The 16,417-nt window shown below is 37.3% G+C and overlaps 1 protein-coding gene across 1 annotated transcript in view; it reads left to right on the plus strand.

Moving 5' to 3' along the window:
- Nucleotides 1-655: 655 nt before the first annotated feature.
- Nucleotides 656-16,417, plus strand: part of htr2aa (5-hydroxytryptamine (serotonin) receptor 2A-a) — a gene marked incomplete at both ends in the record, with an annotated part of 32,186 nt that continues 16,424 nt past the window's right edge. The window contains one exon of the mRNA XM_079426998.1: nt 656-1,124. Coding sequence (XP_079283124.1) covers nt 656-1,124 — 469 coding nt within the window. The remainder of the gene's footprint in view (nt 1,125-16,417) is intronic.

Consider the following 16,417-nt stretch of genomic DNA (forward strand, 5'->3'; position numbering starts at 1 on the left):
TTTTCTTTGGGCCTGAAGCAAGTGGACCGTATGTATGTGTGTCGCCCGTCACATTACATAAGCTCTCTGATTCATCTTGGTAGTTGCAGACGCAGGTGCAGAAGAAAGAGGAAACACCTGAGGAACTTTCACTAAACCCCTGACTCACACTTCAGTCTCTCTCCCCCCTCTCTCCCTCTCCCTCTCTCAGCACAGCTGGATTGAACAGAATGATCACTGGCTTGAGGAGGACCAGAATCTGCTAGCTCCGCACACCGCCAGAGAGAGTGGAGAGAGGGAGCGAGAGAGAGCGCACGCTCAACTATCAGGTCATCCAGCTCGTAAAATCTGTTGTGTTCTGACAACGAGAACAGAGAGGAGCGAGAAGACTTCACTCAACAGACACAACGCACTCTGCACTTTCAGAAATGCACGGATTATGGGAACATTTCATCATTACACCTTACATTTCCCATTTTTCAGGCTTTTTGGTGACAGTAAAAGAGTAGCAGGAAGACTTCAGGAGGGTTTTCAAAGAGGACAGAATGAAGCAAACCTCTGGACTCAATGGCTGGATCAAAGATGCTATGAAGAAAATAAGGATACATGACCTCTAACCGAACTTGGGAGATAAACTTTTGTCTTTGAGAGTCTAGCAGTGTTAATAAGGGACATTATGAACTTGTATGCCAACATTTCAAAACCTGTGCCTAAAAGCATCTTCACCTCTTCGAACCTCATGCCCTTTGACCCTGACACCTGGACACCGAGCCTGGACATCGTGCAGGGTAATGTGGTTCGTAACAGTTCATTTGGCTGTAACAAAAGTTGGGCTGACACTGAAGCATCTCTCTTTCCCAATTTATCCATCAGTAGCACTTCCAGTGAAAAAACAGAACCGCTGTCATGGCAAAGGTGCAATGGCGAGACAAGCAAAGAGGAGTTAGTTCGGAAAAACTGGGTTGCGTTACTGATTTTGGTTGTGGTCATTATTACGGTTACCGGGAATATTTTAGTAATCATGGCTGTCAATCTGGAACGAAAACTGCAAAATGCCACCAATTACTTCCTCATGTCACTGGCAGTGGCAGATATGCTTCTGGGACTTCTGGTCATGCCTGTCTCCATGGTGACCATTGTGTATGGTGAGTCTGCTTTGATTTTGACAGCAGTAATTGATTATGTTGGCAGTGATGTTTGGATGTGAGCTTTCACTTACACAGTGTTGTTTCTGAATAACAGTAATGTCTGGTACGCTTGTAAGAAGCTCAACTTCATAAGATATGGTTTGTCTATCTGTCAAGGTTGCAGTAGTTTCCAACCAGTGCATTGAAACCATATAAAGAGTTATTGCTATATGAGTTTACACTGGAAAAGTTTGAAGCACAGATGTGGTTGATTTTAATAAGGGGAAGATGGAATTTTCCCACCACAGACTTTAGGATTTTCCCACCTCCTTCTTGAAAATAATGACTGGAACAGCGCTCTAAGTCGGACATGGATTAGATCAGATTCATCAACTTTGAGCTCAGCAAGAAGCGTCATTTGATATGTCAAAGATGGCGGTGACCGACGATCATGGCGCAACATTACGTTTATAATGTAATCTTATGGTATAAATATGTATATATATTTTTTATGTTATGTTATTGTTTTCAAAATAACATTTTCTGAAAAGTGGATATTGCAGTGGACTATGCACTTTGAAAATGAGCAAGGTGTAGGAGTATTTTGGTTTTGGAGAACCTAAAACTGTATTTTGGCTAATGTTAACGTAAATGCTTATTTTTATTTTTTTGTGTGTGTGTTGATTCAAATGGACTATTTTAAATGGATTGCATATAAACACAGTAGTCTACTAGTCGGTTACATAATTTCTGTTTAAATGTCTGTGAGCTAGTCATACATTCCTGTAGATGTCACTACCTTGAGACAGAAGTGATTGGACTAGACAACTTATACGTGTTACATATAACTCCAGGTAGAAGACAAGGCAGGCAGGAATATCAAAACAATGGCTTTACTTTCGAAGACGTAGAAGGATGTAACATATACAATCACGGACACAAACCGAACAGAAAGGATGACTTAAATAGTGCAGCTGACGAGGGATGAACAGGTGATGGGAGTTAACTAATCAAGACTAATGAGCAAATGAATCCTAAACTGAACAGGAACAAAACCAAATAAGGAAACACAGAAGGCGGCAGATAAAACAGAAAAAGACAAAACTAAAGTCCGATATCCTAACAATACGCTTCAGTGACCCTTTAAATTATGATATACTGTATAATATGTTAATCAACACTTCAGAGAAATCAAATTATGTACATTTTTCCAATTATATAACTTCTTGAAGCATGTAAAATCTAAACCAATTACATGTCCATTTTATTCTTGAAACACTGCTTGCATAAAGTAAGGTATGGTGTATTAACATACACACTGTTTGGTGACTTTTGTAGTATAGAGTATTTGTGGCATTTCATGGTAATATTTAAACTTGCCACTGTTCTGACTGCATTTTAAATTTTAGTTCACTGATTAGTTGTTTTCACTGTTCTGATATTTAATTTAAGTTTTTAATATATTTATTGTCATGTTTATTTATCATTCCACATTGTGTTGTTAATTTTGCTTGGATTCATTATCTGTCATATTTCATCAGGGAAATGTTAATTTCTGTGTAATATGCTATTTGTGTACTTAAAGTGGATGTGTTAATTGATAATTAGTAGCCTTGTATATACTGACGAGGTTATTTTCATGCGAATGGTTCGCTGGATGACATTGTGGATTAATTTAATTGCCGCTACATTTTATAATGAGTCCAAACACATGAAAAATGCATGGTTTAGCACAAAAGATTAAATTTTCGTTCATGATAGAGTTTGAAGATGTGTTTACTATTTGAGTAGGAATAAGAAATGTGTTTTTTTGATGGAGCTTGACAACGAAATGTCATTGTCACGCTGCATTTCAGGCTGTTGTCTGTGTGCCGAGGCAGCGGCTTTGAAGAACTCAAAGAGGTTAAGATCGCACCAGAGTGTGCATGAGAGAAACATGCCACCCTCTTCACTGTTTCCATCTCTCTTCTGCTCATCTGCCCCCTCTGTATTTGCTGTGGGAAGTATTAGTACTATTAGTCAGACTGTGGATGTGAACAAATGTCATGTCACTGTTTCCGGACAGAGTCACATGTTACAGCTAAAACCTTGTTAACATTTCAAGGTGTGTGCATGAGTGGAATGACCTCTGCTGCTTTCTAAATCTGTCTGTTAAATGGCCAGACAAAAGAAGCCAGAAGATGTTGAGGGAGAATTTTGAGAGAAAGTCTAATTATTTTCCGCTGCGTAAATGCTGGACTAATGCTATTCAAATCCATTGGATGCTGGAGACACTCCGCACTTCACCTGTACTCCTATGGAGCAATTTGTCTTTGTCTCATGGCTAGCTGTGCTTTTTTTGGTTTTGTTGTTCAGGAAAAATTACACTATTTTTGCTTTAGCATTTTTTATGAACCTTTATTCTGCCTAATTAATTGGCTTGATTAAGCTCTTTGTCTTTGTGTTTGATGGTTGAGTCACACTCTCTGTTCCATTCTCTCTTTTTGTCTCTCGCTGTCTCGCATGCATCTGCATACACAAACACGTTTCCTCAGATGTTGCTATAATTTTTACTTTTGTCAAGAAATTTGCTAACAGTAATCTGTATATAGATATTTGCTTGTGTTTAGGTTGCATTGCATTACAAATTGAGCTGGATGGCATATTGAGTTTTTACAATATTTTCCAAAAGTATTGGAACAGTAAAGACAAAATTGCTTTGTTGGCTGTGGGGTCAAGACATTTGCAAATATGATTAAAAGATGAATATGACACAAAACTACAGAATGTCACATTTTATTATTGGTTGATTCAATTCATAGTTGTTAACCAGCTAAGAAGTTCAGCGTTTGGAAACCACCAGCGACACCAGCAACCAACAACTACCCGATTGGCTGAGAAAACAACAGTAGTTGATGACAGACAAATCATAAAAGCTTTGAAAATTAACCCTAAAAGACATGTCTGTAAAATCACCAACAACTTCCAGAAAGCTGGGGGGATGCTCTGACAATCTACTGTCCTCAGGAGACTTTGACACAGAATTACAGATGCTACACAGCAAGATGCAAACCTCTGACCAGCACCCAAAATAGAAAGGCAAGATTAGAGCAAAAAAAGCCCAAAGGTGAGCCAGAAGAGTTTTGGAACTGTGTTTATGGACCGATGAGACAAAGATGAACCTTTATCTAAGTGATGGGAAAGCAAAAATGTGGAGAAAAAAAGGAACTGCAAATGATCCCAAGCATAAAGCCTCATCTGTAAAGCATGGTAGAGGTGTTGTCATGGCATGGGCATGCATGGCTGTCTCTGGAACAGGCTCTCTCAACTTTACTGATGACTTAATGTATGATGACAGTAGCAGAATGAATTTGGAAGGGTACAAAACCATCTTGCCTACCAATATTCAAGAAAATGCCACCAGATTCATTGGGAAGTGCTTCATATTGCATCAGGACAATGACCCAAAACACCCTGCCAGTTCAGTCAAGGAATTTATAAGGGCAAAGAAATGGAAAGTCTTAGATTGCCCAAGTCAATCTCCAGATTTAAATCCGATTGAACATGAACTTCACCAGCTGAAGAGAAGAGTAAAGGCAGAAACTCCCCAAAACAAGTAACAATTGGAATTGGCTGCATTAAAGGCTGGGAAAAGTATTTCAAAGGATGAGACCAAGAGTCTGGTGATGTCTATGGGTCACAGACTCACTGCTGTGATTGTGTGCAAGGGATCTGTTTTAATCTTTTATATCTGCCTTATGTTCAACTGTCCCAATACTTATGCTCACATCAATGAGTGGGATGAACTCTAAAAGTGCTGTTCTTTTTATTTGGTAAAACGTGTTGAAACGGCTAATAATAAAATTTGACATTCTGTAGTTGTCTCATATTCATCTTTTAATCATATTTGCAAATGTCTTGACTCCACAGCCAACAGAGCAATTTTGTCTTTACCGTTCCAATACTTATGGAGGGCACTGTATATTTATAAACGATATGGAATGAGGCAATTCAGTTTATATTGATATACAGTAGTTTAATTCGAGTGACACAGACTGAGCTGCTGCAGGGAAAATGCATAATCCAATTTGTCCTAAACATGAAATATACTTTGTATTAAGGGCTTTAAAATGAACACGTAGTCTGTAGTTTAAAGTGATTTGCTCTGTCAGATGCTCTAACGGATACATGGGCTGCTGACAGATAATGTAAGCTATTTGCTCTAAAGGGTTTGAGATATGTTTTCCTCATCGCAAAACTCACATTTCACAGCCAGGTATAGTCTTCATTTGTAAATGTGAGAAAGTCATGGAAATATTTCCATTGTACTGTCCGGAGTGGATGAGACTTCTACATGTGAGTCTCTGCTAAACTACACAGGCTTAGCGTTAATTTTGTCAGTCATTTTTCATTTAGTCTTAGTCTTTTAATTTAGTCTTCAGTGGTGGCCAACGGGTTGAAGGTCCAGATTGCAGTTTCAAAGCAGCTTCAAAGGGCTCTACACGATCCCAGCCGAGGAATAAGTGTCTTATCTAGCGTAACAGTCGGCCATTTTCTAAAAAAAGTTAAAATTTATGTATTTTTCAACCACAACTGCTTATTTTGCACTAGCTCTGCGATTTCATAATCGTTTTGGAAAAGTCTGGTTCAAAAAGGTAGGCTAGTTTGAAAAACTACATCTTATTTTCTCCTCTAACTTCAAAATCACACATCACTGTTTTACCTTTTTTTAAAGGCCATTTGACTTTCTTTGCATGTTTGCTTTGTAAACACTGGATCAGTACTTCCACCAACATCACACGTTACCCGTTATGTGCGTGGTCAAGGTAGAGCAAGATGATCATTTGTGGTTAAAAAGTACTGATCATGTCATTAAACGAGACCCTTATTCCTCATCTGGGATGGGGTTGAGCCCTTTAAAGCCACACTGAAAATGCAATTTGGACTTTGATCCCCGTTGAAGTCCAATATATGGAGAAAAATCCTGGAATGTGTAGCATTTGAACCAATCAGACACACAATTCTTCATTAGATTTAACAAATTAGTTACATAGGCCTTGAAACACGCCGTCTAGCTTCTTTTAGATTCTGAGAAGATGGGGATGCTGAGCTAGAAGTCTTCTAAGGACACCCTAAGTTCGTGCCAGGCCTCGGCCTCGGCCTTGACTTTTCATTCACCAAGGATCCTAGGATGTCAGCTGATGTCTCTCTTAGCTCTTCTTCACTTTCCACCTGGGAAGAAACTCCCAATCACCATCGAGTCAGAATATCGAATTCATCACTCTTCAAACCCGGGAGAACGTGATCGCGAGTCCAAACCTTGAAACCATCAAGACTTTCAAATGAGGCTGCATCCGGACACTCGTCAATGACCAAGGCAATGGAAGTATCGTATATTTAACTAAACAAAACAGAGCGTTAGTATAAGCTATAGACCTATTAATTCCTTGTTCTTCTAATGATTTCTTTTATCCACTTTGCTCCCCTTTGTATGAGTGCGTGTATGTATATTTTGTTAGTTTGTTTCTTAGACTAGTTTGTGTTAGTGCTTAGTTAATAAAATGTTTGTGCACAAATTACATGAGTTTCAGATTCTGTCACAGCTTATGAATAATATCCCTGCGACAGTTACTACTGGAAGCTGATATAAATAATTGTAATTAATTTTATACATTTCCCCTTTGAGCTAATTTGCTACAAATGTTTTCCTCAAAAAAATTAATTTCTTTTCTACTGAAGAAAGAAAGACATGAACATTTTGGATGACATGGGAATGAGTAAATTTTATTCTGGAAGTGAACTAATCCTTTAAAACAACAGCAGTTAAATTCATTTATTCAGCAACTACAAATAACAAACAATAGAGACCAGATCTGTGATCATGACAGAACATAGAACAGGACAATCCTTGATTATCATCGGCGCTTCCGTGAGGAGCGAGCACGTATGCATGGTTGCCAAATTGCAAAAATTAAGCAAAACCCCAGGCGGAAAATGAATCCTTTTAACAGAGAGGCTCTGACTTGGGAATTTGAGCTCGATATCTGGCAACCACACACGTAGTAGAGGCACTTACAGCACTCCGCAATCATTTTTTCTCTTTTTTCGACAAAAATAAAAATACATTTTGGTATAGTTTTAATTTAAGAAAATACATTTTCGTATTTTATCGTCAACGATATTGCATGTTGATGTAGTCATCGTTATTGTTTATTGACCTTAGTGTCATTTTGTCATCGTGTCCTTTTAGTCATAGGAAAAACCTAGAAAACCAAACATTTTTCGCCATAGTTTTCGTTTAACAACATTAACACTGCTTCAGTGACCTAGAAAAATGATTCTGAGGAGGGAATGGATAAAGTGCAATGAAGTTAGCCAGTCATAGCAGTAGATGTTTAAAATGATCTGTTTCTGCAGGTAACACCCCTTGAGTGGGTTTCAAATTGAGTGAGTTGTACAAAAAATTTACATTTTTACAAATATTGGTTCTTTTTTTGGTGCTTTTATAGTTTTTCATTTTAATTTTGGTTAACATTAATTGTAATTTTGTTTTATACTCCAGCATAATTTAAACGTGAACACTTGAAACGAATGAGTTGTGCTACAGGCATGAATGATAACTTGAATCATCATGTGGCTCAGAGGTCTGCAATCTGACTTAGGAGTTTTGACTGGCAGAAAATAAAATGAATAAAAAAAAAAAAAAAAAAAAAAAAAAAAATATATATATATATATATATATATAGTAAAGGCAATATCATAAGCAATTGCCTAGCAACCACCCAAAACAGCCACTCAGAAGAACTTAACATCTGCACAATGCACTGCCAACCAAACATTACTCCCTGGCATAGTGATGAGCAAGTTTTGTACGGGAAAACACCACTTACATTTTCTTCAGAAAATGAAAAATTGTCTTGTTTGGAATAAGCTGATTGATCAGATGATAATTAGTGTGTCTTTGAATTGATAATGGGTCGATTCAGCAACAGCTGCTCTGTACTGTGCCAGCAATGGCCACATGCAGTCACATAGGAAAGGAGCTACTATAATACGGTGGGCTGCTCTCCCAGTTCAAGACTGCAGAACAGTGTATTTTAACACAGATATTCTGATAAAGCACATTATATGAAAACAAACTCAGTGTATACAGCTTCAGAGAGACTTGAAAAATTTTTATTTCCTCACGGACAGATGTCTTTCATTAAAGGACTCATTAACTGAGAAACCAAAATTCCCTTGGACGTTTGACATATAGGAGGTCATTGTGCAATAAAAACATCCTGTAAATTTCAGAACACACAGCTTAACACAGCTTATATTGAAGCCAGTCTGCTAAAACGACAGCTTGTGGAATTAAATACTTTATGACGTAATAATGTGGATAAGCACTGCCTCCACAGAAGAATATCAGTGCCTGTTTAGCCCCACCCACTGATTTACACACATAGTGTAAATAACGAGAGGCGAACGCAGGTCTATGCAGAAATCAAACGATAAAGATGGCTCAGAATACAACAAGATGCTGTGCAGTTCCAAGCTGTGGAAAAACAGTGTTTGCATTGCCTTCCTTCTGATCACAACGTTGGGAAAGAGTGAATGAACTTAATGTTTAATGAAGTTCCAGACCGCATCTGTAAGAGCTTACAGATTTCACTTCAATTTGCTCTTAATTTTTCATTTTCATGTTCCAAATCTGTTTGACTTTGTTGAACATAAAAGAAGATATTTTGTAGAATTCTGGTAATCAGTTGGTGGTCCCCATTGACTTAATAGTACTTCTTTCCATACTATGGAAGTCAATGGGGACCAACACCTGTTTGGTTCTTTAAAATTCTTCAAAATAGTTTGCGTTCAACATTAGAAAGAAACTTATACAGGTTTGGAATGACATGAGGGTGAGTAAATGATGACAACATTTTCATTTTTCCGAGACACACCAAGCCGAAGGTTGGCCGTCGAGCAATGTCGGGTGGTTTTTGAGCATCGTATTCAGCTTAGCAAACAAGCTCACAAGAAAAAAATGGAACTGATGAAAGCAAACCAATGACAGAGTAAAGAGGGAACGCATAGACACTTGCTGTCGTTCTATTTGTTTCTTTCTTTCTTTACCCACAAGAAGAAAACCAAGGGCTGACAACGGCAGTGACATTTGGTGTCAGTTTAATATGTCCCTATCCTTAGAGACTCATCCAAGTAGATAATGCACAAGCTCTGACACAGTTGCACAGTAGTGTCATTTTATATCTGCTATCTATTCACCCACTTCAATTCCCTGTCAATTCTTTATTGTACTATACACTAAAAATAAAAAAAGCCATAAAAATAATTGAAAAGGGGTTATAACGGCAATGGGGGAATCCACAAATAATGAATTGCAACTGCTGATAGTGCTGTTTATTTAAGCAAATATGCAAATCCAGCATAAATGCACCCACAAAATTAGTCCTGAATGCAATTTGCACACCACGTTTCTGCATCTTGGGGACTGTAAAGCATCTCTCCACTGCTGAAATCCAAACACATGAACTGGCTCTTTAAAATGCAACAGGTCTACATGTATGATTGGCTATTACATTTGATCATCATTTTATGATAATATTTAATAGAAGCAATCTTCACATTATCATTTGAGGGGATGTCTTTGTAGAGACATTTCTGAGAACCAGTGATGAGGATCAACGAAATGCCACTGAAACTCCCACTGAATCACTTGTAAACACAGACGGATTCCACTTTTCTTAGAGGAGAGCAGAAAGGCTGAAGTGCTTTCAAACGAGTGGAGATGACAGAGAGATCAAGAAAATGACACATCGGACAGAGATCTTTAAAAATCCCATGAGAGAGGGATCACATCTGAAGCAGCAGGGGTGATAAAATCTGAGAGGAACTCCCATTGAGTTTCAGCAATGACGTACTAGAGCCATACTATGGCAATGCGTGCACTGAGTAACTAACCCATTATCCAAACAAGTAAGAATAGCCGTGGTTGTGTGTCCATTATCTCATAGGAGACAAGGGAGAGAGAAAAAAAAAAGATTAAACTCTGATTAAATAAATTTGATTAATGGCCCTAAGAGAAGGTGACTATTAATATTCAAACAACAGTTTGAATATGACTGAATATCCAATGTGATTGAAGCAAATAAAGCAATATAGTCATGAGAGGCTATGTGCTATTGTTATTATACCATAGTTAATGATAATTAATAGTGATAAATACAGCAGTTTTCAATTAATAGCTACATTACATTATATAATTCCTAGGGCTGTAGTACTTGAGTCCGGACTCGAGACATTTTTCTATGGTCTCGGTCTCGGACTCGGACTCGTTGGTGTTTGCACTCGGACTTGGTTATTGGACTCGCCAAATGTTCTGGTTGGTCTCGACCGAGTCCAGCATTATGCTTTTTTTTCTCCTTCAAAACAAAACCACATTCGCATGTAGCGCCTAAAAACGCATGGAAAAAGCTAGGCGCGCGGCTTTCTCCTTCTTTCCAAAGCACTTTGTAGTCTGCGCTATATGCTCGCGCTCCTGTGGCGTCTGCCGTTGCTAAGCAACAATGACCTGTGCTCTCCATGAAGACGCGGCGGTTTCAGCAAAGGATAAATGGATTTCCAGCACTAAAAATCCCCTGCTTAGCTCTGCAACTAAATTTATTTAAAAAATGGCTATCCTTGTACAGCTATGATCAGCTGTCTCTCCGTCTTGGCTTAGCTTTCAATTTTGTTACGGGAAAGGATGAAGCTGATTGGCTGGTTCTGGTCACATGATCCACGGTGCACTTGCTGGTTCTAAAAAGTTTAGATGTTTCTAATTTAATTTTCTATCTCTTAGTTTGTGTTTTATTAACGTCTACACCTACCCCAGCCCTAAACTTACTCTTTACAATAATGAAATAATAATTATTGTTGTACAGTATGACAAAAATTGCTGTATGTATGTGCGCATGCCCAGTAACGCCAAACTTATCCCTTATAGCAGTGCTTCTCAAAGTCCGGACTCCGGTCCGGATTTGGACCCGGAGGGAATTCAATCTGGACCCGCTTCTATTTCATATTTCAAGAACACTAATTATATTTCCTACTTTGATAAATGCACGTTAAACTTGTAAATCATTTGTTTATTTATTCTTATTTTTTTATGTCTTTTTGGAGAAGGTCCGAAATTGCAGGCGAGATATTGAAACTTTTCCTTCATGACATTTGTTGTCATCATGACATCCAGTGAGCGTATGACGTTTGACGTAATCGGGCGACATTTCACCGCTAATATTTTAATTTTTTTGTTTTGTTTTGCTATCACTTATATTATGGCAATTTGTCTTATAGCAGTGCCCAGTGTATACATTTATTTGTGGCGGCTTGTCACAATATCAAAACTGACCGCTACAAATAGATTTCCCAAAAGGCTTATACTTCGTTGAATAAAATGCTGCGCGGGTGTTTTTATATGAATGCATCTTTTAAAAGAACCGTCCGTTTTCTTCAGAAAAGCTTTGATGTCAATTTTCATTTGGTCTTTCCTGTAATGGCTGATAAAGTAGCGCTTATTTGATTACAGTCGTTACCGGGGAAACAGCTATATATCACGCTCCAACAGCGCCTCCTGCTGGCAGAGAATCAACTTGCATTTGCTAGTCTGCGGGAAACACTGGTGTCTGTCAGCAAACATAAACAAAAAAGCATGCTTCAGAACTGTTTTGAGAAGGTGCTTAAGTTTTGAGCCATGTATTATTACTATGAATTAGGCTACTACTACTACTATTACTATCTTGTGCCCTGCAATAACCATTTACGCAAACTCTCTTTTGATATAAAGGGAAAAAAAGAGAAAATCGGCCCAAAAAATCAGCATCATATATCGGCCATATGCTGCCCTGATTTCTAAATATCGGCATTGGCCAGAGAAAAAAACATTATAGGTCGACTTCTACTGCTGACACTTAAATTAATTGTTTTGCCACTTTTGCACTTGTTATTAAAGTATTTTGAATGCAAAGGGAACCTTTTTTTTTATTATTATTAGTGTTTATTTGTTATATGTTATGTATGTTTATTAAAAACACGTTTTGTAATAACCAATTGTTCCGGACCTTTGACACTGATGAAAATTCAGATTTGGACCTTTGAATGTAGACTTTGAGAACCCCTGCCTTATAGCCTTATTATTGCATTAATAAACTCAATGGAATCGTATGTTGTAACGCTCACCGCTGTTAAAAAAAAAAAAAACTCCACTGTTATCACACATAGCAGAATTTCCTCATTTCGTGCAGGACTATTATTACAAAGGCAAAATCAGTGGATATGTCTATATTATACACAATTATTATTATAAAGCAGTATAATATATATTATATATAATATTGTATAACAATACTGTTACACTATAATAAAAAGACTGAAAATGTGAAGTTGCACTTCAGCTTGTGTGCAATAGCTATACACAGCAAACATTTTTTGCTGTGTACCTAAAGTAAATCAAATGTAAATACAGTAAATAAAAATAATTTGATCCTACAGCTCCAAACTTGGCCCTAGAGGACCGGTGTCCTGCAGAGTTTAGCTCCAACCCTAATTAAACACACTTGAACCAGCTAATCAAGCTCTTACTAGACACACTAGAAACTTCCAGATAGGTGTGTTAAGCCAGTTGGAGCTAAAATCTGCAGGGCATTGGCCCTCCAGGATCTAGTTTGAAGACCCCTGTCCTACAGAGTTGTTACTTTGCACATGCTATTTGATCATTACAAATAATAATGCAAAGCAGAATTATTTTCTTAGAATAGAAGATATGCTCATTATCAATAATTGAGTATGTGGTCTTGAAGAGGATCCTTTTTTTCTCATTTGGACTCGGTCTTGACTTGGACTCAAAATTTTTCGACTTGGACTTGACTTGGACTTGAGCCTCTTTGGACTCGGTCTCGACTAGTCCTGGTCTTGGACTTGTCTTGGACTCGACAAAGATGGACTTGACTCCAGCTCTAATAATTCCTGACTAAATAAATAAAGTCTGACTGTCGGCTGTTTACAGTTACAAAGCAATTTATGTTAATATAGAATGTATTGTATCACTGTGCCCTAGCTGTGTCAGATTTTCAGATATACTGTAGTCTTTCTTATATGCTTGTATATTTTTGTCTTCATTGTTCCTCTTTGTTTATGTTTGTTTTCCATAGATCCGGATGGAGTGACAGTGAGGGATGCCAAAATAAATGGGATCAGAATACACACAGACACTAATTTCTCCCTGATTCTCTAAAACCTCTCAATCTCCCAAACGGCTCCACAGCAGAGCTCTGGCGTAATCCCCTGCCACGTCATGTCACCATGACGATAGAGTGTTCCAGAGCAACACTCAAAGCTCAATAGCTGCCGTTAATGCAGCACTGATGGTTCTCTGGCACAGGTGGTCTCTAGGTTGCCACGGCGCTCACTGACTAAAAAGAGTGGGGTGACTTAATGAGCAGTATGAAGGGCTAATGACCAGCATCTGCGTAGACATTGAAATATATCTTTCATTTCATTCTCATTATGGGTCGTGGCCACTTTAAACATTTGACACTTGTGCCACATCAGTAATGGCTGCTTAACTATTCTCTATTGATCACACCTGCATTATAGATCTGGGGTGGGTTGTAGCATCTTCTGGATGGATATGGATAACCACCCGCAGTGCAGTTTAATCAGGCACTAACTATGCTGGAATAGCACATTCAAATTGTATTCAAATTCAAATGTGTATTCAAATTGTCATTCTTTTCAGCACAAATACACCTCCTTTCTATGTAAATTAGGATTACAGATTGCGCTTTATTAAAAATAACTCACTGCTACTTGCCTGTCGCAGTTAGCACTGCCAAAGAAAAAGATTTTCTATTTGTCATGGGGGCAGTAATTTATCAAACAAAGCTCAAATAATGCCATTATAACTAGAAATGTATCCAGATATTTGGTGTAGTTCAGAACATTTTTATGGTTATGTGAATAATTGTGTCACTAAACCAATGCAAACAGCATGTGCAAATAAATAATGCTATAATTCAATCACCCCTAAATAATTCAAGGAAATAATAAAAATGTACATGCATACACTAGTGGCAGTAAAACAATGTTATTCCTTTTAACACAAATTATAATTACAAGGACATATATCGAATAATAAAGACTCACCTTAAAACAATTTTAACATAGTCCATGATTTGTAAACTAGTAGATTTTCATGTTTGAATCAACTAACCAGCTCCATATGTATGGCTTTTCAGACAGTAAATTTGCTTGGGAGCTCACCTGATACAGCACTGCATTTGCGATCCTTAGCGATCAGGAAGATGTCCTAAGAAACATGATTCTTCATAAAAAGAGTTCAAAGGCATGTATAAGCAAGCTTAAAAAAAAAAAAAAAAAAAAGTCATGGTTGCTTCAGCAAATGCATTGTTATCTCACATTTACTTTTTAAACACTTGGTTAGGTTTGGTATAGTGTAGGTCAGGGATGGGCAATTTCGGTCCTGGAGGGCCACTATCCTGCAGAGTTTAGCTGCAACTTTAATCAAACACACCTGAACCAGCTAATCAATGCCTTCAAGATCACTAGAAAGCTACAAGCAGGTGTGTTTGATTAGGGTTGTAGCTAAACTCTGCAGGACAGTGGCCCTCCGGGACTGAAGTTGCTCATCCCTGGTGTAGGTGGTCCATTTTTTAAAAATGCATTAGAGCACTATTTAGCACCACTTCTTGAACATATAATTTAGAACTTCTATGTTATGTACTGAATATGGGTGGGTGATATACCGGTAGACATGATTAACCAGTACAAATTTGTCAACTGTTAGAGATTTTGGACTTTTGTCTCTATTGCGGTTACATGACGCTACTGTGCTACGTGGTCACTAAAATGTATCCTTTGGACGTGTTTTTAAGCATTGTGGTTTAAAAACGAGTGATTTCATGCCGTTAAAATGCAATCAACAGCTAAAGAGAACTCATTTCGCTATATATCCGCGTGCTGTCTGAGAGACTGTTTCTGAGTGCTGTCAGAGAGGTGCACGCATGTGAAGATGCACGGGAGTATTGAACGTGAAGTAATTGACACTTTATAGGCATTGAACAGTTAATACACTTGTATGTGTCAAAATGCCCGTCCTTGCAAGTATCCTTGTAAACACAGTAATTAGGTCTTAAAAGAAAGCAAACAGCTGAGAAAGAAAACACACAGTATATTGGATCCAGACAGCTCTTAAAGTGATAGCAGTCTAATATTCCTGCTGTCTGTCATTCATGTTAATCAAACAACAAAAGAAATAAAAGCTCTCACTGCCCTTTAATAAAGCACTTTTGTAAATTTAATAAGTATGTATTTAAATTACACAGTGAAGAATATGCAGTGTTTTTATAGCCTACGTTTGATTACTTTATACAATATATGTAGCATTTCTTATTAATTTGTTCTACTGTAGTTTTTTGTCCTATTGCTTGTAATTCATTTCTGATTCATATTTAATCGCTGACTGTTTACTTGTCTTCAGTGAGCTTGAGGTTTTGTTTTGTTTTTTCATTTTCATTCATTTAGGCTATTCGTTTTTTGCTGGTGACATGTCTTGTGACATTTCTATGGTATCAAAAATGTTGATATCATAAAGACCTTATTTAAAGCAAAAACAACTATATTGTGATATATATATATATATATATATATATATATATATATATATATATATATCATTATCGGGAAATCAAATGACTCATACTGTGATATAAATATTTTGGTCATTATCGCCTACACCTAGTATGCAAAAACATTAACAAAGTAAAAAAAATGACCAAATTGACATTCATCTGTTTAAGATAAACCTGAATATGCTTTTCGAGACCGTGACTGGAAATTTAACTTTGGAAGTGTCATGAAATGCACATGAAACAACAATGTCAATTTGTAGAAATGTTGCCACAGGCACTTTTTTTTCCACTGAGCCTAGGTTGAATAATAAATAGTTCAAAATGTAATATATAATTAATGCATTTTTAAAAATTATAATTTCATAATATTTACCGATATGTGTCTTGTGTCCTATCACAACGCCATTTGAATGTTATATGGACTATTTTTCAGATTTTTTTTTTTCTTTTTGAATTTGATAGCCACTGGTCACTAAATGCTTAAGGCATCAACATTATTTATTTAAAACATGCACCCAGTCATAAGGGCAATGGCAATTATTTTTATGGAACTCATCATCATTTTGAGTTGTTTGCAGGACAAAAAAGAGATAAAGAGACAGAGTGAAATGGTGAGAAAGGTGCATGTGTGTAGGGACAGGAAGGAGT

The sequence above is a fragment of the Barbus barbus genome, assembly GCF_936440315.1.
Source record: "Barbus barbus genome assembly, chromosome: 10".
Lineage (NCBI taxonomy): Eukaryota > Metazoa > Chordata > Actinopteri > Cypriniformes > Cyprinidae > Barbus > Barbus barbus.